The sequence below is a fragment of the Melopsittacus undulatus genome, chromosome Z (assembly GCF_012275295.1).
Source record: "Melopsittacus undulatus isolate bMelUnd1 chromosome Z, bMelUnd1.mat.Z, whole genome shotgun sequence".
Classification (NCBI taxonomy): Eukaryota; Metazoa; Chordata; class Aves; order Psittaciformes; family Psittaculidae; genus Melopsittacus; species Melopsittacus undulatus.
The window spans coordinates 77696972-77722590 of NC_047557.1; the positions used below are offsets into that span (position 1 = coordinate 77696972).

At 40.1% G+C, this 25619-nt stretch overlaps 1 protein-coding gene across 1 annotated transcript in view; it reads left to right on the forward strand.

Annotated features, from left to right (window-relative positions):
* The window catches only part of ADGRV1 (adhesion G protein-coupled receptor V1), a 264845-nt gene that overhangs the window by 182078 nt on the left and 57148 nt on the right, over positions 1 to 25619 (forward strand). Inside the window, exon 84 of the mRNA XM_031046194.2 lies at positions 88 to 266. Within this exon, the coding sequence (XP_030902054.2) occupies positions 88 to 266 (179 nt within the window). The remainder of the gene's footprint in view (positions 1 to 87; positions 267 to 25619) is intronic.

A 25619-nucleotide genomic window follows, 5' to 3' on the forward strand; every position in this document is an offset into this window, starting at 1 on the left:
CCAGGGTGTTTTTTTTGCGGGGGGGGGGGAGGGGTTTAGTTAATCCCCCACCAAGTCTACTGATTGATATTCTGCATTGTTCTTTAGGCTGTTAATTTCTGGTATGTCCTGGTGATGAATGATGAACACACAGAGCGGCGCTATCTGCTTTACTTCCTTTTGAGCTGGGGGCTTCCAGCTTTTGTCGTGATCCTATTTTTAATCATCCTGAGAGGAATCTATCATCACAGCACAGCACAGATTTATGGCCTTGTCTACAGTGATCTGTAAGTTTTTCTTTAAAAAAGCATGATCTAGCTGTTGTGCTCTCCATATTGTTATATACCTAATTTGGTTCCATGTAGAGAAGGGGATAGAGATACAGCCAAATGCAGTAAGGGGAGAGGATTCCTTGTTTGGTGGAGATAAAGCAAGAATGTCACCCATATAAAATGCTGCACTTCCTGTGCAACTGGGCTTTGCTGCAGTTTCTACACAGTTCCATCCTGAGCTGAGCATTGGCAGAGCCATCTCCGGTGTGTCTGCTTTGTGGGTAAATTATTTATTCTTTTCTAAGACTCTGCAGTTCCAGGGTAAAGGATAGAAGTGGCTACTGCTGCAAAAGTGAGCAGAAGATCATGTTTTTCTTCCATGCAAGTCCAGTGCTTAAAAAAACACCACACTAAACCAAGCCTAAATCCTCTGTCTCTCAGGCTGGCAAAATATATTCTTTGCTAAACAATGTTACTACATTAACATGTCAAATATATTTTCTGAAGTGTTTCTCTTGGAGTACTGAATATATTATATTTCAAACTGTTCTGAATTTGAGCATTGATATAATGCCAATAATTAACACAGCCCTTTGAAAGCTATATATAACCTCAGAAGACTGTTCCAATTGAAACAATACATCTTCATAGGACCTGAGAAATTTAAGTGGGAAGATACATAGATAAATATTTATGTTCTCCTTCCCTACCTCTTTTGCTCTGGCCCCTTTCTGGCAAATCTATCATAACAGTTATTCTAGGATAGGAGGCTATTATGCTTACTTACTTTATAATTAAATGTTGCATGCTTTTATGGGAAAGAGTATAAACACTTTTAAATTAAAATTCTTCATTATTTCCTTTTAACATAACAGAAGAATGAACAAATTCTTCTTTTGATGGTGACTGCAAAGTAGACCCACACCAGGAGGATATTATATTATAGAATTCTGTTATACCTGAACATAATTCAGTAGTGTTTTTTTGTCATATGAAAGGAATTACTGTGAGAAGTAGTTAATGGAATTCAGTGTCTATTTGAGTATACACATATATATGTGGACACATACTACTTTTATGCACACATATAGAATTATAGAATCATAGAATAGTTAGGATTGGAAAGGACCTTAAGATCACCTAGTTCCAACCCCCCCTGCCATGGGCAGGGACACCTCACACTGAACCATGTCACCCAAGGCTTCATCCAACTTGGCCTTGAACACTGCCAGGGATGGAGCATTCACCACCTCCCTGGGCAACCCATTCCAGATACCTCACCACCCTCACAGTAAAGAACTTCCTCATGTCCAATCTAAACTTCCCCTGTTTAAGTTTTAACACATTGCATCTTGTCCTATCACTACAGTCCCTAATGAAGAGTCCCTCACCTTATAGGCCCTCTTCAGATACTGGAAGGCTGCTATGAGGTCTCCATGTAGCCTCTTCTTCTCTAGGCTGAACAGACCCAACCTTCCCAGCCTATCTTCATACAGGAGGTGCTCCAGTACCCCCATCATCCTCGTGGCCCTCCTCTGGACTTGTTCCAACAGTTCCATGTCCTTTTTATGTTGAGGACACCAGAACTGCACACAGTATTCCAAAGTGAGGTCTCACGAGAGCAGAGTAGAGGGGCAGGATCACCTCCTTTGACCTGCTGGTCACGCTCCTTTTGATGCAGGATACAGTTGGCTTTCTGGGCTGCAAGCACAGATGGAAGCCAGCTCAAGTTAAGTTTCTCATCAACCAGCACCCCCAGATCTTTCTCTGGAGGGCTGCTCTGAATCTCTTCTTCATGCAACCTGCATGTGTGCCTAGGATTGCTCCAATCCAGGTGTAGGACGTTGCACTTGTCATGGTTAAACTTCATAAGGTTGGCATCAGCCCACCTCACAAGTGTGTCAAGGTCCCTCTGGATGGCATTCCTTCCCTCCAGCATACCAACCAAACCACACAGCTTGGTGCATGTCATGGGTTCAGCAGTAGCTCATGCTCTGCCAGGGAGGAGGGAGAGATAGGGCGCCTGGTCTGGGCTAGTCGGGGAGGTATTCCATACCACAGCACATCCTGCTCAGGGAGGGGACTGGAAGCTGGCCGGGGGGGAGGGGTTAGCTCTCTCTTCTGGGCTGGGCTCGGAGAGGGAACTGGAAGCTGGCCGGGGGGGAGGGGTGAGCTCTCTCTTCCGGGCTGGGCTCGTGTTGGCGGGTGGTATAGTATTCTCTCTCCCTGTTTATTTCCTCTAACATTGATTTGTTATTGGTACTGGTAGTGATTTTGTGTTATACCTTAATTGCTGGACTGATTTTACCTCAATCCGTGGGAGTTGTATTCCTCCGGCTCTCCTTCCCATCCCTCCGGGAGTGGGAAGGTGGAGGGGGGGAGGGGAAACAAAGGAGTGTGCAGATTTAATTTAAACCACAACAGTGCATCAGCAAACTTGCTGAGGGCACACTTCAATCCCACTGTTCATGTCACCAACAAAGATGTTGAACAAGACCAGTCCCAACACCAATCACTGAGGGACACCACTCGTTACTGGTCTCCAGCTGGACCTTGAGCCATTGACCACAGCTCTTTGTGTGCGGCCATCCAGCCAGTTCTTTATCCACCGAGTGGTCCATCTATCAGATTGATGTCTCTCCAATTGAGAGACAAGGATGTCATGTGGGACAGGGTCGAATGCTTTCCACAAGTCCAGGTAGCTGATGACAACTGCTCTGCCCCTGACCATCAGTTCTGTAGCGCCATCTTAGAAGGCCACCAAATTGGTCAGGCAGGATTTCCCCTTAGTGAAGCCATGGTGGCTGTCACCAAGCACCTTGTTCTTTTTCATGTGCCTTAGCATGCCTTTCAGAAGAATCTGCTACAAGATTTGCCAGGCACAGATGTGTGACTGACTGGTCTGTAACTCCCTGGGTCATCCATTTTCCCCTTCTTGAAAATGGGGGTTATATTTCCCTTTTCCCAGTCATTGGGAACTTCACTTGACTGCCATGATTTTTCAAATATGATGGCCAGTGGCTTAGCAACTTCATTCGCCAGCTCCTTCAGGACCCATGGATGGATTTCATCAGGTTTCATGGACTTGTGCACATTCAGGTTCTTAAGATGGTCTCGAACCAGATGCTCTCCTACAGTGGGCTTAGGGTCCTTATTCTCACAGTCCCTGGGTCTGCCTTCCAAGACTTGGATTGTGTGGTCAGAGTGTTTGCAAGTTAAGTCTGAGGCAAAGAAGTCATTAAGAACCTCAGCCTTCTCCAAATCCAGGGTAGCCAGTTCTGCCTGCTTCTGGAGAGGGTCCACATTGTCCCTAGTCTGTCTTTTATTCACTACATACCAAAAGAATCCCTTCCTATTATCCTTAACATCCCTAGCCAAGTTTAATTCTAACTGGGCCTTAGCTTTTCTAACCTGGTCCCTAACTTCCTGGACAACATCCCTGTACACTTCCCAGGCCACCTGTCCTTACTTCCACTTTTTGTAAGCCTCTTTTTTCCCTCAGTTTCCTGAGCAGCTGCTTATGCATCCAAGGAGGTCTCCTGGCCCCCCGCTGCACTTCCTTCTAGTTGGGATGCAACACTCCTGAGCTTGTAGCAGGTGATCCTTGAATATCAACCAACTGTTTTGGCTCCCCCCTGTCCTCTAGGGCTATATTCCATGGAATCTTACTAAGCATATGTACTATATGTATATATATGTACAATGCACGATAAATGACGATCTGATTTAGATCTAAATGAGCTACACTGGATGCTGTAAGCTGTCTAGCTGTGTTAGCTAAGTTTTAGCTCCACAATAATAGACACCAGCTCTGAACTCAGAAGAGTATCCAGAGTCCACAATGGAAGACCGTTTCTGATCTTCACACTACATGAGGGAGTGCTGCATAGCTCTATGCCATTCCATACACATAGGTAATTCTTTGCAGAACATGGCAAGCAAGTATTGCATTTATCTTCATGTTAAAGTGCTTTTCTGTGCATAGTAAACACAAGAAATATGTGTAGCATAATCAAGTCTTCTGATTGCAATTAGGTGGTGGGTTAATGATATCATTATGCAGTAAACCATAGTTTAGCAATTCATGTCCATGTATTATTCTTAAAAAAAGATGAGAATTTCCTAAGTTATGATAAAATTATTAAGTAGAGAAAAATTACTCAGGCCAACTTGTTTGCTCTTATTAAATATAAAACTTTTCCAACATCTTATTAAAGTGAGGAAATGCCAGAAATCATCCCAAGTTCAGCAGGTGTGCAGCTTATTCCAGCTCAGTCAGTGTGAACACTGGAGGGAGTTATCTGCAAGGATTTTCATATATATTATTGATGCTAATTCATAATTTGAAAAGCACTTTAAGAGTGGCTCATAATTATACAAAAATGGACTTTCAAAGCCAGAATGTGGAAATGAGAACAGATAGAACTACATCACTCGGTTTGTTTACTCCAAAACAGGAAGTAGTACTGGAAAAAGTAACGAGATTTCCAAAGTCAAGGTCATTACATGATAACTTAACAAACTGTCAGAAATAGTTTGACAACAATGGTGTGCTGCTAAGGAGTTCATTTCATGTGAGATCAGTGAGAATGGTTGAAGTAATAAAAGCAGTGAAGCCTGTTATCTTAGCACTCTCCTTAAGTGATGACTCCTTCAGGAAACTCATTTTTGCATTACTGTGGATTCTGACTAACTGTTTATTCCTAACCATGGGCACAATTCATAGACAACAGGATAGCTATGCTTAAAGAACTTCATTTTATACTTGTACTGAACAAAAATTATTTGAGCCATGTTGAATTTTGTGCTTCAAAAGAAGTATTATGACAGAGACTTCTTTCAGATATGACAAATTCTACACACAAATGTACATATTTTGTACATAACTCCCATAACATGTCACAGTATAAAACTAACAGGCTGGTATGATGATAACAGTAGTGTACGTATTGCTGGTTATTTTCAAAATGAGGGTAGTATGGTGTGAAAAATGCACTTTTTGGCATTACATGATTTTTTTCTGCACTAAATCTGGTGAATTTGTTGATATCAATATGCCAACAAGTAGCATATTTTTTTTCAGATTGCAGCTCAATGATGTGTGAAAGAGCTAACTGTCAACAAAGGGCTTTTTTACTCCTTCCTTTGCTAATTCCTAATTCTTCCTTTGCTAATTCTCCCATCCCTAAGCTGAAGAGGTAAGAGACTGTTTGAACAGGACCAGAAGAGTTGCTGATGAAAGGCATGTTGGCATAATTTGAATGAAAGAAGTAATGAGATAGGCATTTGCATGGGATCTATTTGAATGCAGGAATAATGGCCCATCTGTGTATCTGTAAAGAAGAACATGGGGATTATATGAGTTTTTTCCTTTACTAAGGAAAGTAGTAAAATCTGATCTCTTAAAAATATGCATTATTTCTCTTGTCTTCTTTTAAAAAAACTATTAAGTTATTTCAGATGCAAGTGTCCATGACTGTGCCTCTGCTTAATTTCTGTGTCTTATAATCATTAGTTAAGTCATGTCATGAAACTTCAAAGTAGGGGCATTCTCTGTGTGCAGCTGGCTTGTTGAAGGCTCTTGCATAGGCATTTGCCTACTTTCTGTGTTATGGTAAAAGGCTTACATGAAAGATTGTCAGTGTTTGTAACTGAAATTTCTAATGTGTCTCTGAATTTCAGGTATATTGTGTAGTCTGGTCTCTAGTAACCATGCTCTAAACTGTACATCCTTGCTTAAGAATTACTGTGATTGCTGAGGCATTAGAGGATTTTAGTGATAAGAGGTGTCAGCTTTTTTCAACCTGCTAATAACCAAAGTTTGAATTAAGCATTGAACTAGACAGTGTAAAATCACTCCAAAGATAAGTATATTAACCTACTATATTTCTGAGATTTTGTGTCATGCATACAATTTTCCAACCCCTGCAATAACTGTCTGAAATATCTTCTAAAAACATAAATTCTATCTCTTAAGTACACAGTGTTTTTAAAAAGTACTTCCTTTTGTAATTTATTACATTGAAAGATCACCGTGACTCTGTCTATGCTGTAAGTAGAGACTTCAGGCTAACCTTTCTCTTCCCTTTGTCCTTGGTTTCTTATCTTCTATCCGATTGTCTCTTTCAGGATTATAAACCAAATATATAATTTGTGTTTGTTTAGAGGAACAATTTAACACCCTTATCCTTTTGACAATTTTTCTTCTTGAGTAAAAAAAACTTATGAACAGATGAGTTTACAATAAATGAAGAGTTCAGCTTAAAGTCCAATTCCAAAGCTCACTGCAGTTCCCAAAGGTCAATTATTTGCTGCTCTTTGTCCTGCTGTTTGTCCTGTTATATATAGCTAGCCAGTAATGGCCTTATTTCTTAAAATATTTTAGCCAATGTTCTCAAAGAGAGTTTAATCTTAGCAATATGTTTAAACTAAGTAGGATATTTCTAATAGCTCTTAAAGTACAGAGGTAAGGTTCACCTGGAATTGTGGAAAGCATATGGAGGCAAATTCAAACTGTAGTTACTGCAAAGACAGATGTACAGTGCAATGGAGTGGTAAAGAGAGGAATGTGAAAAATTACATAAAAATAAGTTCCCAGCTGTTTCATCTGGTGTCACTGGTGGTTCCATCGAAGAAAAATGTAAGCAATATAGGTCCACCATGAATCTTTAGAGGGACTGCATCACAGGATTTACAGACTGCAGACAGTTCCAGAAACCAGTGCAGGTATAGATATAAAACCTGAAAGTGGTGAATAACATAAGACTAGAAACAATTCATTCATCTTTTATGGAGAAAGCTGGGTTTGGGTTCATGACACCTTATAATACTTTTAGTTTTATAAAACAAAGACACAAGCAAAAGAAATTCTAAAATGGGAATCCTTTTATAGCAAAGTACCTTTCTTATTTCTCCTATAACACTGAAAATCTACTTGTCCATGCTTACATGCAGGTAAAAATTTAAATGCACTTTGAAGTTAGGGGATTAACTGAACTCACCTGTTTCTGAGTCGAGTTTCACAAACACGAGGTTAAAGGGTAATTATGCTGTATTCACTGGTCTTGTACACAAAGTATTGTCCAGAGCCATAACAGATGTTATACATTTTAAATAAATAAATAAATAAATCACAAATTAGAGGGTCTTGAATTTTTAATTCATCTGAGTGGTTTGAAAACTCTTACCTACAATAGCATTAAAGTATGATTTTCATAAACTTGAGACATACTCTTACTGGAGCTTTAAGCTCTGAGTCTGATTAGACTAGTTTCTTGCAACTGAATGCCCCTAAGAAGACCAAAGGGCTGTTTTTATTAGAGTACAAACTGAAACAAGTACCTTTGAAGAGGAGAAAACTGGAAGTGATTAGACACGACACAATACAAATTTAACAGTTTATAAACAAATACCTCCCTGCCCACTGTGTCCTTGCAAAAGCTGGGCAAGCTGGTTTTCAAGCACGGCTTTTGTCATGCTTTAGTCTTCCTTTTTTAATTGAAGCAAAGTATAGTTTCCTCTAGTTCCCAGTACATTTCTTTTGTTGTTTCTAAGACATGGCTGTCTGCTCCTTGCACTTCTAAGAGCTCTTTCCCTCTGCCAATCCCTCCAGATTCCAGAGGTGTCTCTTTTAAGAGCAGTATCATTTATTTGCCCAAGGGAAGAATGATCTGTCCCCTCAGCAGGTCCCACCTGACTCATTTATTTTCCTCTTTAACATCCCCTGTGGTAATCGATATGAGCATGGAATAACCACATGTACCATTACAAAACTTCAGAATTAGAGAAGTATCCCTGTATCAGGTTTCACTGATAGTGATATGATAACATCTTATAGCAGAAAAAGTGTCAGATAATTTTTATCACAAATATATTTTCTTTGTAACGTATCATCTGCTATGATGATGAGAAATAATGAAAAGAGATTGTACAGCAAAATTCCTTTATAGAACCCCCCTCCCAGACATTTCAATCATATCCTCTACAGTACAGCCCAAGGCAAAGGTTCTTCCTCTGAGAGGGGGTCAGACCATGATATCAGACACAACAAGCAGTGCAATTGCTGTCTGAATGCTAAGTTTCTTTGAACATGTAAGGCCCTCCTGGGTTGCAACTAGTTGTAAAGTAGAACATGGAGACAACTAATGCTCTAAGTTATTGCCTTACTTGTTGGTTTGCATAGCACCTATATGCTGAGAGCTGTATAGTACAAAAAAGTACAGTCTACCTTCTAAAGATAATCTTGTGTGGTGAAGCACAAATGCTAGTAGGGTAGCAGGGTTCACATCACTTCTGAGTGTAGTGAAGAAGTGAAAGGCTTGAAAGAAGCAGAAACCTATTAATGATATGAGACAGCAGTGTGCACTCACAGCCCAGAAAGCCAACCGTATCCTGGGCTGCATCAAAAGGAGCGTGACCAGCAGGTCGAAGGAGGTGATCCTGCCCCTCTACTCTGCTCTCGTGAGACCTCACTTGGAGTACTGTGTGCAGTTCTCCTTAACATAAAAAGGACATGGTACTGTTGGAGTAAGTCCAGAGGAGGGCCACAAGGATGATCAGGAGACTGGAGCACCTCCCGTATGAAGACAGGCTAAGGAAGTTGGGGCTGTTCAGCCTGGAGAAGAGAAGGCTGCGTGGAGACCTCTTAGCAGCCTTCCAGTATCTGAAGAGGGCCTATAGGGATGCTGGGGAGGGACTATTCATTAGGGACTGTAGTGACAGGATAAGGGGTAATGGGTTGAAACTTAAACAGCAGAGGTTTAGATTGGATATAAGGAAGAAATTCTTTACTGTAAGGGTGATGAGGTACTGGAATGGGTTGCATAGGGAAGCTGTGAATGCCATCCCTGGCAGTGTTCAAGACCAGGTTGGATGAAGCCTTGGGTAATATGGTTTAGTGTGAGGTGTCCCTGCCCATGGCAGGGGGATTGGAGCTAGATGATCTTAAGGTCCTTTCCAACCCTAACTATTCTATGATTCTATGATTAAGTCTTATGTCCCCCTACTCAAATTACTTCAAAAACACTGAATTTATTCTGGAGTCTTAGAAGAACGTGGTGAAACACCAGACTTTCACAGGCAGGAATAGTTAGAAAAAGTATTCAGGGATTTAACTGAGCCGTCAGATGTGTTAAGAGAAAGAGGTTTGTACCGTAAGTGGATGTGGAATTCCCATCCCCTAACCCCTCAGCCTTGCTTTATAACCTGCGTGGGCTTGGAAGTAGCTCACTGTATTGTCCTCTCTCCAGCCTTTGTTTCCTGTCATCCCAATTTATGCACCTCCTTCCTCTGCAAACTCCTTTACTGGCAAACAAACCCCCTAGGACTTCAGAGCTTCTGCAAACCACCATTGCTAGAGCTCAGATGCTTGCACATCTGGATGCAAGGCTGAATGCTGCATGAACAACTCAGAAGAAGCAGCAGGGGGAAAAAAAGCCTGTGTTTTTCACTGGCTGATTTCTCACCATTCACTGTTTTGCCTGTCTCAGCAGGGTAAATTAGCCCATGCTGAGCTCAGTGCTACTGTGGGAGAAATGTTTCTGATGAACCAGAGGCCCATGGGTTATGACTACACAAAACATATATCCCTATGTACATATATACGTATATAGACTGGCCAAATTGCCCTACTCCCCTGATGTATGGCAACAGTTAAGAGAATACAAAGTTTGGCCTTTGTGTATTCTGTAATCATGCTTTATTTTCTGAACTCCTTCATTATTTCAAATGAAGTTGCCTAATGTGCTACCCACTGCTAAGGATTATTTTAAAAACACTGCTAAATGTGATGACTTTAATTACCTTTTATTTATCCCTCATTACCAACATATGGGTTCAGTGGAGGAAGATAGCTGGGGGCAGGAGGTTGAATGCTTTTTGTATATTGGTAAATATTTGCTGTTAATGTTAAGCAAATGTTAGCACATCAAAAACAGGCATAACAACTGTGTTATGCTTTTAAAGCATTAAAATAAAGATAAACTCTGGCTGGTTTAAGTGATGGAATTTTGAAAAGTGACTAGAGACACATATTTGTTACTAATGTAAAATTCCCAGCCACTCTTAAGTTCTGACAAACCAAGGTAGTTTTAAAGGGTTGCAAGAACAGGTTTTGATAGGTGAAAACTGCACCCACAAATGGCTCTGGTGCCTGATCCTTCAAGCAGGTTCAGTCAGATGACAGGATTTTTGTGCTCAAGCAAAACTCCAGAGAGACTTCTCCGAAGCCTGGGTAGTGCTATAGCAAGAGTAACAGAGAATGTCTGAAGAAGAAAGGTTTGCATCCCTGCCATTGACAGCTTTTCAAAGCTTCATATTTCCTTTCAGACTGTGTAAGAAATAACAAGATAGTCCCTTCTACTTTATGATCTTTAATTAGCAGAATACCACCTACTGCTACTAAAAAAGCTCATTCTCAGTTTATCTGTTTTCCAACAGCTTATAAAAGCCTTCATCTGATATACTATATTATAGCAGGAAATGCTAAAATAAGCAATTGTGAGATCAATACCAGCAGCTGGCTCCAAATACTGCACTGACACTGACATGCTGTTTATAATAAGTTTATATATCTAACCTCTTGTATCTGATCTTCCTAAAAAGTAGAAAAAAAAGTTTGTTTGTTTTTTAACTTCTCCAGACCTATTCTTCAATAGGTCGATTTTGTGCTCACATTTTAGTTGTGTGAAGTCCATGGGCATTGATAGTACTTAGAGCAGGGAGCTGTGACTTGGAAGGCAAACTTGTCTGTGCTAGTAACAGCGGCAGTAATTAAAAGCATATCTCACTGATGAGTGATACCTCTAAATTCTAAGATACCTCTGAGGAAAAGGACTGCAGCTGTAGCAGATATGTAGTAGTGGTACTAAATTTATTCCTCAATGGAACCAGTATGTCTAATAGAGAAGTTGCAATACAAGTGTTTGTGTGTTTTTATCCTGCACATTTATTATGTTGCAACAAAGCATGCACATTAAAAAAAAAAGTTTACATACTAAATACTGCTTTTAAGCATGAAGAAAAAAACCCAAACCTTTTGCATGACATTTTATTATTCTTCATGCCAAAGGGAAGGACTGTGAACATATGCTTCATTTATGTTTGACAGTTTGCATGTGGAAACATGTCCTTTTACAGCTAGATTTGTACTAAAAGCCTTGGGTTAAAGAGTGGATGGGAAAAGTGAGCAAATTGGTAGTGTCTACTCTAAAAGCTAGTACAGAGAACATTGTCTTGCATGTGAGAAAATGTAACAAAAATTAAGTAGGAATTCCCCCCCCCAATAGATCTTTTCAAAACCATTGGTGCTAGCTGACACACATAAGGAAGAAATCTTAGATGTAAACAGGAGCATTATTAATAGAAATCAGACACATAACTCATATGATTTTAAAATTGCAGGGTTTTAACAAAAGCCCTGCTCTAAGAGATTTCAAGCAGATTTCCAACAGCTTTTTTTCCTAGTCAAATGCTGAAGGCTCAAGTCTTCTGGGATGACCTTCCTGGGGACTCTAGAGCTTCCAGTGCCTAGAAGCCCGAGCTGTATTAATGCTGTGCTTCTGCTAAGTCATAACTGCTTCTCCGTTCATAACTGGTGCTTTGTTAGTATTTACTTTCACAGGAGGAAAAAGCAAAAAGCAAAAATTAGGTGTAAAATTGTTCAGAGAAATTTCCAGAGGATGGTATAATGAGAATACTGAAACACAGTGGTCCATATTCTAAGCCAGCAGATGACACTTGTGTTATGGAAGAGCATTGCTTAGGCATTTTACTTTTCCCCTTTCCAAGCTGTTTAGTCTACAGTAACAGCAGCACTGGAGAAAAACAAGGAAACAGTTTTTTGCTTTGTTATGCAATAAGTCTGGGTTATTGACAAGACTTTTGCAGCACATGCTGACTCAAACTGAATCTTCTGTTCTTTGCCCGCTTCAAAACAGCTTCTTGGCACTTCTTCATTCTTTGTTTGTGGTGGACTGGATTTTACCCACTGTTTTCTATTGTTGATAGTTATTCTGTGAGTAAATCCATTAATGAATACAGTGCTACTCATAATGAATTCTTACATGGGAGTAAAGGTGTTCGGGTCAGATTCTAGCAGTAATTCCCACTTATGTTGGCTTTCAAAAGACTGCTGGGAAAATCTGTCGAAATATAAACAAAAACAATCAAGCTTTGGCTTGATTTCTGGGAATTGTAAGTTCCTCTGCTTTCTGAGTTTAACCAAAATGGTTAAACTGAGTTTTCATTACCTTTTTTCCCCCTCCTTCTTCTTTTCTTCCCCTCACTCTCTTTCTTTTTTTTTTTTTTTGCTGTATAGAGGAAAGAAACTGACAGAAAATTAAATAATGCCAGAGGATTGACTGCTATGTAATCTATGAAATTGGGAAAAAGCTGTTATTAAACATTTTGTATTTAATTTCAAACTTACAACCAGTAAAAATTAATTTTCCTATGTTGAATTCTATATATGAACTAAAAGGTAAGGGCTTGCCCCTGAGCTAATCTGCATGAGGTATAAATTGATTTAAATTCATCAAACACAAACACAGCTTTCGTTTTCGTTCATACCACAACAGCAGGAGTGTGGGCAGGACGAGATTTCTTGGGTTGGTCATTTTCCCATCATACCAGTAAGGTGGCAGAGGTCAAGTACAGCACTAAATCAAAGGAGGTCAGTTTAGCTGTGCTGTGCTTTGGTCAGCAGTATTTAACTACAGATGTCTCCAAATGTACTGACACAAGGGGGTGACTTGTTTCTCAGCTATACTGGACTCTTTGGGGCAGCTTTTATGGTTCTTCTGATATTTGCTTACTTGGTCCCATGAGCAGATGTTGTTCCAGTGAAAACCCCCTACTTCCTTTTAAAGTTTTCCAGAGAACTTCCTATTTTCCTATAAAACCTTCCCAACAGAGGGAAAGTGATTAAACAAAAGCAAAAGTAGTGTCATGGTGGAACCTGCTGCAGCTATCGGGAAAGCACCCGCTTAATTTTTTTTCAAAAGAATTCCATAGGTATATACTTTCTCAATCATTTTTTTGGTGAAATTACAGGGTGAAAAGTGCTTACTTCCCTTTCCCCCAGATTCCAGTTCTTGCACCCCATCTCTTAGGCAAGTAGGGCAAACTGAGCCAGACATCTTTTATATTTTGACACCAAAGTGTGTAGAAGTCACCAAGGATCAAGACCACATCTAATTGTAGGATAACCTGTGAAACAGCTGGTGGAACACCATCCCCACAGGGTTATGAAGAACTTGCACATCATGAAGAAAGTAAGAATTCTTGTGAAGGTGTCCAGAACTGTAAGGTGAACATGCAGCACCAGCCAGACAGGTAATTTTGGGGCAGAGGCTCAGTGTTTGCTATAGGGCTGTGCCAGGTCTTTGCTAGGTGCTTTGTCTCGCCTAGTGAGCTGTGCTGGCTTCAGGACACGTGGCTGCAAACAGCAGCTTATCTCAAAGCCTGCTTCTGCCACACGTCAAACAGTGCACAGATTTTGAAAAGGGGCCGACGGGGTGTAGTTGTCCCTGTGCAGGCTCACAAGTTTATGTTTTTCACAGTGCTGATGAGGAAAGACATCAGTACTTCCTCCAGAGCAGTAACACTGTGAGCTTCCACCCTGCACACACTGTGCTGAGAGCTGTTTCTGCTGGGAGGGGAGCCACCCTGAAAACTCCAAACAAAGCTTTGGCATACTAGGGAGCTGGGCTGTTTCAGCTTGGAGTAGAGGCGGTTCTAGGAAGACCTTAGGGCAGCTGCCAGTGCCTAATGGGGCTGCAAGAAACCTGGAAAGGGGCTTTGGACAAGGGCCTGTAGGGACAGAACATAGGGGAATGGCTTAAACCTGACAGAGGGGAAATCGAGATTAGGTTTTAGGAAGTTCTTCCCTGTGAGGGTGATGAGGTCCTGGCAGCTGTGGCTGCCTCATCCCTGGCAGTGTTCAAGGCCAGGTTGGAGGGAGCTTGGAGAAACCTGGTCTTGTGGAAGGTGTCCCTGCTTGTGGCAGGGCGCTGGAACTGGATGAGCCTTCAGGTCCCTTCCAACGCAAACCATTCTCTGATTCTTTGAAAATAACCAGGAGAGACTGTCTGGTATATTTGAATCATATTTTGAGCACGTATCTCCGATCACTAGCACTGTGGTAAAGGTAAAAGCAGCACTGATATATCACTGAGTCAAAGGGTGCTACTGGAGCTTTCAAAGAGGCATGGCACAGCCCACATCCCGCTGACATCACACTGGCAGGATGTGGTTTCCCAGCACCTCTCCTATCTTCTTTGGAAAAACTCTGCCACTTATTTGGCTTTTTTGATTTGTTTTGGTGCAGGGTTTTTTTGTTTGTTTGTTTGTTTTGTTTGTTTGTTTTAAATTGACTTGCAAACAAACTGCATGCTTAACCCATGTTGGCTAAATTACGTGGCCTGTAGCAAATTGTAAGCTGAACTCTGATTTTTGTAAATTGAGTTGTCATACAGCATAATAAAATAGATAGAATTCTGGTTTTATTGGATAAAAATCTGGGAAAAGTATTAATTACACTCTGGAAATTTCTAACCAGATTGTTTCAGATTTTGAAGTAGTATACATATATATACATGTTCTTACTAGAACTATTTTGCCTATTTCTTTCCATAAAAACATATAGACAGCTGTGAGAATTGTGCCCTAACTGCAAGCAATGGGTTCTAATTACTGCACGTATTGAAATTAAGAGGTTTATTATGATTTTTAGAACACTGGCACTCTGCTGGAGTTACATTTTGTGAAGCAAAATGTTTTCTAGTATTAGTGGGTTCCCTGTAACTCATATTGAATCATAGAATCATAGAATGGTTTAGGTTGGAAATGACCTTAAGTTCATCTAGTTCCAACTCCCTGACATGGGCAGGAACATATCATGCTATCTGTTATGTGTAAAGCACTTCTGAAATTTAGTATGACAGACAGAACAGTTGTAAATTTACACTTCTCTCTGCATGACACGTATTTGAAGCTATTTAAATGTCAGTTCCTGTTGCATCCAGTTCTGGAAAAACAAAACAAAGCAAACAAACAAAAAAACCCACAAAACCCTAAACAACAAAACCTTTCTGTAATTTAAAAAGTAAATTTGCTAAAAATAAGTAGGCTTCCTACCTGAAGATAGGACATTTAGGAAAGCTAAGAAAATAGTAAAACAAATTAGAAATGTAACAAAATGCATCAGCATTTATAAAGATTTCTCTCTTTTTTTTTAAACATAATAATTTTTGTTGAACTTCCATTATAAGCTCATGTTGGTGCTGTTACTGATAAATGAAGAACTCTAATATAAACAAAGGCTCCTGTTGATAAGTGAGCTGCAGGCAACCCTTCCCTATATCACTGAGGTTTTATTTAAAACCTTGTTTCATTTCTCACCAGAAACAACACAGCCAGAGAATCTCCAGCTCTAAATGTTAACAGAGGCTTTTGCATTATGTAGAGTTTTGTTTGTTTCGCACAATCACGGACTGGTTTGGTTTGGAAAGGACTTTAAGCTGATCCAGTTCCAGCCCCCTGCCATGGGCAGGGACTCCTTCCACTACACCAGGTTGCTCCAAGCCCCATCCATCCTGGCCTTGAACACTGCCAGGGATGGGGCAACCACAGCTTCTCTGGGCACTTTATGCTAGTGTTTCACCACCCTCACAGGGAAGAACTTAGTCCTAAGACCTCATCTCAATGTACTGTTTGTCATTCTGAGGTTCTTTTTTGTTGCTTAGCAGATAATAAATAAAGAAATAAATAAGTAAGTAAATAAATAATTAATCTATTTTGTTAAAGGAACATCTTGCCAAAATAAACTCTTGCATAGTGGAGAGTAGTCAAAATATAGAGCCATGCCACATTTCAGTTGCCCTCTGCTGCCTCTACTGCCGGAACAACCTCTCTGGCCTGCCAAGTGTAATTTAGAGTACCCTGAGGCGGCTGTAATTTATGCTTACTGGCATGAAATTTCTCTTTTCTACTCAGCCCTGTAGAAAGACTCAACCTAGTTGGATGGAAGGTCCTTTCTCAGTGTGCTCATACAAAAAAATTCTTAAGCACTGACTCAGGAGAGGGGATGTACTGCATCTTCCTGAGTCATGATACTACTGTGCTTGCCTTCGACTTACCCAAGCTATGTCACTTCTGCTTTTAAACCTTGCCATGGGCCTGAGATTATTATGAATACTGAGAAGTTAGGAATGCAGAAATTTGTAACATCTAAAAAGAGATTTTAGAAATTACTATGAATAATGGGACATTAGAAATTCAGAGTGCATCTGACCATTAATGCTCAGATTCAGTGCAGCTGCCATGGCCTTTTAATGCAGGTCATTATAAAGCTGCAGTACTTTATTATAACTTATTTTCTACAGTTACAGGAGATTTTTGCTGCAGGCAGAGATGCTCATACACTGCTCTCAGCTTCTGAAACAGCACAGACATGAACATTCACATTTCTTGGCTGGGGAATTACAACATCCAAATTTGCAGAAAGACCAGTTTATATTTAGGCCTTAATTTGTATAATTTCTTATGTTAATTACTGAAATATGACTACCACAGTGTGATCTTAATATTTCAATATACATAACTGGCTGATTTTAGTTTGCATATAAACACTGTAATACGACTGTAAGGAAATACATTCTCCTAATCATCATTGGATTTTCTGTAGAAGTTTGATCTTCCCGCTGTAAGACAAGACAATGAAATAAAAAATCTGCTGTGTCAGTTTTTAGGACCAATGTGAAACACTACAATGGGGCCTGCTTTCGTCCAAGTGTGAGGTATCTGCTAGCATCTAAAATGAGCAACTTCACTAGGCCATGTGGAACTGAGGAGGTTACTGCTTGTCACTTTTGAAAACTTTCAAATGTTAAAATGACTTTTAAATCCTAAAATGACACCTCAAATTCCAAACATTCATGTCAAATAACAGAGCTGCAAGGACTAATACTGTCCAAAGGTTAAGTGACACTGTCTAGTTCTTATTTACCTATTCAGACTCTATCCATACACAGCACTTGGCCCTATATCTGCTGTGTTCTCTGCAGGGGCTTTGTAGCATTAAAATGTAGTGCTTTATGTGTTTTTCTTTTGGGTTTGGGTTGTGGTTTTGTTTTTTTTTTTAATTCAATGTATTTGAAGCAACACGAGAACTGGATTGGCAGCAACCAGGGGAGTATTTTTAAAACAAAAAAAATGAGGGTATGAGTGGTGTGTCCTCACAGGTGGCACATAGGCATTAGTGACAGCTGTGTTGGGTCTGGCTGAGATTAATTTTCCCCACTGCAGCCTCATAGAACTGTGCTGTGTATTGATAGCTAGCAAGGTGCTGATAACACAGCAGTGTTTTGGCTACTGCTGAGTAGTGCTGCCTAGCATCAAGACTGTATCTCCAGCATCCCCCCTCAAGAGCAGGCTGGGGCTTGGCAAGATCTTATGAGGGGTCACAACCAGGATGCCCCAACTGACCAAAGGGGTATTCCATACCATATGACGTCTGCTCAGCAGAAAAAGCTTAACAGGGAAGGGAAGGAGGAACATTCATTATCACAGAGTTTGTGTTCTGGACCAACCACTATATGTACTGAAGCCCTACTTCTTGGGAAGTTGCTGGACATCACCTGCTGAGGGGAAGTAGAGAATAAATCTTTTTTTTTTTCTCCTTTGTTTCTATATGCAGCCTTTGCTTTTGCTTTATTAAACCACCTTTATTTTAACCTATTATTTTTTTTCCTCATTATTTTCTACTCCCTCTCCATCCCACTGAGGAAGGGAGTTACAGAGTTGCTTAGTGGTCACTTGGTGTCCAGCCAAGGTCAACTAACCACAGAGCCCTAGGGCCTGGTGTAGGGCTGGAATAGCGTTGATAGACTGTTGAGAATGCAAGGAGTCTAACCTTGTGTTTCATCAGAAATTACTTTTTTGACTCAGTCTCCCTCTGCCTAGATATGGTTTTGAAAATAATTTTGGATCTTAAAAGCCCATGCTTGACCATAGGTCCCTAGATCTTCATTTGCAGTGTGGGTGGCCTGCATTAAGTCAGTATTGATTGAATTTTTCCTTTTCACTTACCTGATCAGACATGTTGTGCCAACAATGGACCAATATTTGGTTGAAAAATATTGTTTCAAGCTATATTTACATATAAATGCATCCACAGACACAGAGGGACTGGTTTCTTTAAGCGTTGTCCTGGCAGCTGTAATCATAGAATCATAGAATAGTTAGGATTGGAAAGGACCTTAAGATCACCTAGTTCCAACCCCCCTGCCATGGCCAGGGACACCTCACACTAAACCATGTCACCCAAGGCTTCATCCAACCTGGTCTTGAACACTGCCAGGGATGGAGCATTCACTACCTCCCTGGGCAACCCATTCCAGTACCTCACCACCCTAACAGTAAAGAATTTCTTCCTTATATCCAATCTAAACCTCTGCTGTTTAAGTTTCAACCCGTTACCCCTTGTCCTGTCACTACAGTCCCTAATGAATAGTCCCTCCCCAGCATCCCTGTAGGCCCCCTTCAGATACTGGAAGGCTGCTATGAGGTCTCCACGCAGCCTTCTCTTCTCCAGGCTGAACAGCCCCAACTTTCTCAGCCTGTCTTCATATGGGAGGTGCTCCAGTCCCCTGATCATCCTCGTGGCCCTCCTCTGGACTTGTTCTAACAGTACCATGTCCTTTTTATGATAAGGACACCAGAACTGCACACAATACTCCAGGTGAGGTCTCACGAGAGCAGAGTAGAGGGGCAGGATCACCTCATTTGACCTGCTGGTCACTCTCCTTTTGATGCAGCCCAGGATACGGTTGGCTTTCTGGGCTGTGAGTGCACACTGCTGGCTCATGTTCATTTTCTCATTGGCCAACACCCCCAAGTCCTTCTCCGCAGGACTACCATGAATTTCCTTTTTGCCCAACCTGTAGCTGTGCCTGGGATTGCTCTGACACAGGTGTAGGACCTTGCACTTGGCATGGTTAAACTTCATGAGGTTGGCATCAGCCCACCTCACAAGTGTGTCAAGGTCCCTCTGAATGGCATTCCTTCCCTCTAGCGTATCAACAGAACCACACAGCTTGACCTGGCACTAACATCCTCAAAAGCCCTGTAAAAATTGTTTTACATTGCTGAATTTTCTTTCTCTGCTGCAAATTGGAAATTGCAATTTTATGGCCTGTGCTTAATATATAATAAGTATAGATGATAGAAGCATTACTCAGTAATATCTTTTGCATGCCATGCTGTTACTCAGCACACACATGAAACAGTGGTTGCTTTCTGAAGGCTTAGGAAAAAAAATGTAGTGCTAGGGATACTTCCATGCCTACTGCATTGCCTTTTGCAAAAGGAAAAAGAACAACCTTTGCTGATGGGTTGTTTTAGAGTTCTATTGTTTGTGTCTTGTGCAAATCTTCAGAGAGAGACTGTTTAGCCAGACCAGGATGCAGTACCAGGATAGTCATGAAAGTTAAGTTTTTGTTAAATGTTATTTTGGGTACTGAATGAAGTAAACACTGCATTGTTAGACTGGAGCTATACCTGCGCTTTTCATCCTTGGGCATTGTAAAGATTACTTTTCCTACTATGCATGTGTGGACTGTGCAATATTTTAGTCAGTTATGGATGTAAATGAGTTTTCTTATCATCAGAGGCTTTGGCAGGCAACATCCTAGAAAACCAAGAAATAGGATGTAGATAAAATACATGCTAGGCATGTTCTCTGGATGTGTGCAGGTATCCTGTGCAGGGGCATAGTTTGCAGTTATTGGGAGAAAGGCACAGAAACAAGAGCTGCCTAACATCTTTCATTGTAAGGCATTTGCTTTAGGTATTTCATTTTTTTTTTTATTTTTTTTTCCCCAATCATCAATTGCTGGGCTTGAAAGTACCTTTCTAGTTTGTGTCTGGGTCCACTTTTAAGGGACCTAGCTCTGATCCTTATGGTTCTGCTAAATACAGCTAACCCCTTATGTGACTACTCTGGTAGCCAGTCTTGGAATAGTTTGAGCCCCTTGGTTTATGTTTTCTAGCAAGAAAAATATATTACAACATGGAGAAAGTTTACTGCTTTTGCTTTTTGCCTACTCCTAGGTTGTCTCTTCCTTTGTCTATTTGTAGTTCACCAATACTTGTCCCTTCCCTTTAGAAACAAGAAAACAAGCCGACCAAGCAAATCAATTTTTTTTTTTCAGTCTGTCCAGAGTGGAGCACATTTATAAAACCTGTGGTAGCCTTCACAGCTCTACTCTGAACCTTCATCATTTAATTAATGTTTTTTAAATGTGCCAAAGCCAGACACAGCTTGCCAAAGTGGTATTTGTAATGTTGACTAGAGCAGAACAGTTGCTTCCTATGTGTGGCAGCGTATACTGCTGTTTATACATCCAAGTATGACACATACCTCTTTGAAACAGCATAAAGTTACAAATCATGTTCTGATTTAATGTGATCACCAGTAATTTCCATGTTCTTTTCTGCAGAATTAAGAACTAGTCAGTGACTGTGGCAGGTCTGTAGTAGGTTTTGTGTTTGCTTTCAATGTATTGTATCCTACTGTGTAATGCAAATAGTGCCAAAAGTTTTCAAGTACATTTATAAACCAAACCTGTAACCTCATGAAGAATGAAATAAGTTTAAGTAAGTGATGTGGTCCATTGTCCAGAAAAGCATTTTGATTTTTGCTTTTTAATTCTTTATGGGCTGAATGTTTTATCATGTCCTATATTTGTTTAGCTTCTGACCTTTGGAGCAATGTTGGTACACATATAGTCATCTCAAATTTCCCTATATATTCCAAGACATAAAAAAAAAAAGATCAGTAGACTATGTTCTCAGGTAAATTTTTCTGAATTCTTATATGAAACTTCTCAAGGAATCATGACTTTAAAAATGCCCTTCAAATATTGTTCAACTTCTTCCTTGGTTACTAATGAAGTGGAAAATACTAGATTTACCTCATATAATACAAGCCTGGGATAAAGGAGTTTCCATTCAGATTTATCACAGAACAAAGCTGGGAAAGAAGTACATTGAATGTCAATTATAATTAATAATGTTACTGATATCTTAGATGTCTCCGAAAAAGTAATATGGTTTTCAGTACGTGCAAAGAATTGTGTCTTGCCAAGAATCATTAGCTATGCAAAAATAGGATGGAGAATAACTGTTGCCTGTTTACCAATTCTTTGTAAAAAGCTCTTGTGCTATTGTAAATGATAAAATGAGCATGAGTCAACCACTTTGTGCTATATCGCAAAAGGTAGACATGGTCTATATATAAAGTAACTTAGTCTTAAGGACACATAAGTTGCTTCCAATGTAGTCAGAAGGAGGTTCTGACTACTAAGTATTCAGATTCACTGAGAAGTACCGAGGTGAAATGCTACCAGAGGTGCTGGATCTCATGATTGAATCAATACATTAACAAAGAAGTGTAATCAATGAGACCAGCAAAAGCCTTCAATATAAAATATACTCAGAAAGACTGAAAGATCTAGGACAGTGAAAAGAAGTTTGGAGGGGAAAATTGCAGTAATTTATGAGTATATAAAGAAATTTTGCGGCAAACAAGGTAAAAATACACATTGGCTATGCTGAGATGAAATGTGTACATAGAATCATAGAATAGTTAGGATTGGAAAGGTCCTCAAGATCATCTAGTTCCAACCCCCCTGCCATGGACAGGGACACCTCACACTAAACCATATCACACAAGGCTTCATCCAGCCTGGTCTTGAACACTGCCAGGGATGGAGCATTCACAACCTCCCTGGGCAACCCATTCCAGTACCTCACCACCCTAACAGTAAAGAATTTCTTCCTTATATCCAGTCTAAACCTCTGCTGTTTAAGTTTCAACCCGTTACCCCTTGTACATCGCACTAAGAAAGAGTTAAGTTTAACCCTGGAAAATGGTCTGTGCTGTGAAGCACTGAAACAGGTTTCCTGGGGAAGTTCTGTGCTCTTTATCAGGCTAGATGGACATCAGGCAGTAATGGCATATGGTGTGGTATAGGGAAAGGCTTTTTCATGCAGAAAAAAGCTGTTTAGTTGTAAGCTGCAGTACAAATTCCTGCAGTAAAAGGTTCAAATGGGCAATGAGTCATTTCTGATGGTACTTCAAAAACGTTTTTAAATGTTAAATGATGAACCATCCTGTAGCTGTATCTTTGATACCATCACAGGCCAACACTTGCTGCAGTGTTATCAAAGTATCAAGAAAGCACCTGTTACACATGTAGCTGCCTTTTAGCTAGGTTGTAAATTTCTTATCTGTGCAGTAAAGCCCCCAAAACCATCCAAATAAATGCTACACCACCTTCCGTTGCGTAAGGCAGACATTAAACATATCTGGTTGGGCCCCTGCCTTTAATTTAGTCTTCCACTGTCTTTTAAAAGTGTTAAATCTGTGTTTTCAGGGTGTTGCATGCTCTATTACTAGTGTATCTAGAAAACTGCATGAAATGGAATGAAGACTGTGGGTCTAAAAGCATGTGCCTTTGGCAGTGTAAATTTCTGTACAATCTTGTGGATATCTTTAGAATTTTATCTACTCAAGAAACAGAAATTCCTCCGCTGTCAATGTGAATTGAATTTCTTCAGGAACGAGTGCCTGTCATCTGAAATGTTACCTATTTTAAGCTTAGCATACCTTTTCCAGATGGTATCAATTATAGAATCACGGAATGGTTGTGGTTGGAAGGGATCTTAAAGCTCATCCAGTTCCAACCCCCTGCCATGGGCAGGGACACCTTCCTCTAGAGCAGGATGCTCCAAGCCCCATCCAAGCTGGCCTTGAACACTGCCAGGGATGGGGCATCCACAGGTTATCTGGGCACCCTATGACAGGGCCTCACCACCCTCACAGGGAAGAACTTCTGCCTAAGAGCTCATCTCAGTCTCCCCTCTGTCAGGTTAAAGCCATTCCCCTTGTCCTGTCCCCACAGGCCCTTGTCCAAAGCCCCTCTCCAGCTTTCTTGTAGCCTCTTTAGGCACTGGAAGCTGCTCTGAGGTCTCCCCTTAAGGAGCCTTCTCTTCCCCAGGCTGAACAAACCCAGCTCTCTCAGCCTGTCTCCAGAGCAGAGCTGCTCCAGCTCTTACAGGATCTCTGTGGCCTCCTCTGAACTCACTCCAACAGCTCTGTGACCTTCTTGTGTTGTTGCCTCAGCCCTGGATGCAGGACTGCAGGGTGTTGTCCCAAGAGCACAGTAGAAATATAAATGCAAAAAAAAAAAAAAAAAAGCATAACACAAAATGGTCCCTATGTTTCTTTCCCTCTCAGGGGAATGGAAAATAAAGTACAGAACAAACATCAGTCTTGTTGCCTAATGTATTTATGGAACATGACTACTGTTAAATTGTGGTAGATGGCCATATGCATAAAACATTGGCAGTGCTGAACTGTGTGTGAAGTGTATATCGATCAGGGCCTCTAGATTAGTGCTAAGCGAAATAAAATGCTACAGCAATACCTGGACACTTAGTGCTTTGTGTTTGTACGAAGGGATTTGGTATGAAGAGCAGCAGTATTGCAAAACAGGCAGAAAGTTCAAAGAAGAGACCAGAGGGAGAAGCATAAACTCCTGTAAGAATTATTGCACTAGATGTAGGTCCACAAAAGAGCAGTTTGTCAGCTGAATGTGCAAATGAATGTATATCAGAGAACTGAGTTTATTGGTGAGTCTGAGATGTAGTACAAGAGCCCATATGTTCTCAGGGTTATGCTTAACAACTGTGTCAAAATTAAAAGCCCAGAGTTTCCACCTATTAAATACCTATAATGTTCTCAAAAGCAGGTTGATTGTAAAACTGTTATGCTACCCAAAACATCAGATGCAGATAATAAATATCATTATCTAGGATAAATTCATTAAAGAAAGACATTTTATGTTTTGGTCTGTTGGTTAGATACATGTCATAGGCACTTTTTTGCAGATAATTTGTCAGATTAGCAACATTTTATCAAGTAATTATCTGTTTCCATTGTCTCGCCTGCACTGCATTTAGCAGAAAATTGTTGTGCATTTTAAGGAGAAATATGAAATACCAACTCAAGGATAATGTAACAAAGCTAAAATCTGGAAGAGAGCAAGCTGCTTTTTATGGAAGGCCAGAATATGTGAATATGTAGAATTGTATGTAGATTATAACCCAATTTGTGTATTTTAATTTTAAATATTGTCTGTCTACTTTGTGAAGAATTTGCTGAGGAAGCATGAATAAGCAATTCAAGCTTTGCTTTTTGTTAGGTTATTTTAGGTACATGCATTTTTTTCTCTATGTGGAGATGATGAAGTACAAATGTAAGTGCCAATTCAGGTGTCTGACCTTTGCCTTTTACTTTCCTGATGTAACGTGCAATATGAGGAAATTCACATGGTGCCACAATTCCTGTTCTCTGTGCTGGGCTGCCCACCAAACAGCTGTGCCTAAAACGTGGGAAAAGCTCAAGAGTTGTAGAGCCTTGTTCGCAGGATTAAATGATCATAATGAAAATGAAAATAAATAATAAATTTTAAAATGCAAGAACAATAGTAGTAATACTAATACTAGTAATAATAATAATATTAATAATAATAATAATAATAATCTAGGTCTAGCTCTGGAGAGATATTCACATGAAAAGTAGGTCACAGAATCAGCTAGGTTGGAAAAGACCTTTAAGATCATCAAGTCCAGCATTTACCCCAGCACTGTCAAGGCCAGCATTAAACTATGTCATTAAGGGCCCGTTCTACACTGTTTGTGAACACTTCCAGGGATGGTGACTTCACCACTTCCCTAGGCAGCCCGTCCCAATACCTAAACACCCTCTCAATGAAAAATCTCTTTCTAATATCCAGCCTAAATCTCCCCTGATTCAGCTTGAGACTGTTTCCTCTTGCCCTATCACTTGTTAAAAGTAAAAAGATTTTTGCTGACAAAACTTAATGAGAACACTGGGTATTTAATAAACAAGAACACCTCCAATTTTTTGGTCAAACTTAACTTTTCATAGTTTCGAGATGCATTTCAAGGAGCTTGTCCTTAGAATTCAAGACATAGTGATGATGGAATGAAGTTGTCTTTAATACATTGATCTATTTTAAATCTTTCTTGCTCAGTAGGGAACACAATATGCCAGTTCTTTCATTTTATAACGTCTTGATTTTTTTTTTAATAGTCCTTATTTCCTTAATAATGTTGCTTGGTTATTTTTGCCTTTTTTTTTCATTCTTTTTCCTTTTATATTATTAATTATGTAATGGCACTAAGAAATAGTTCCAGTATACATCTTGTCAGTTGTTAATTTGGTTAATAGCAAGTCACAGAAACTTTGTAATAAAATGAGAGTCTTTGAAGAAGCTAGCA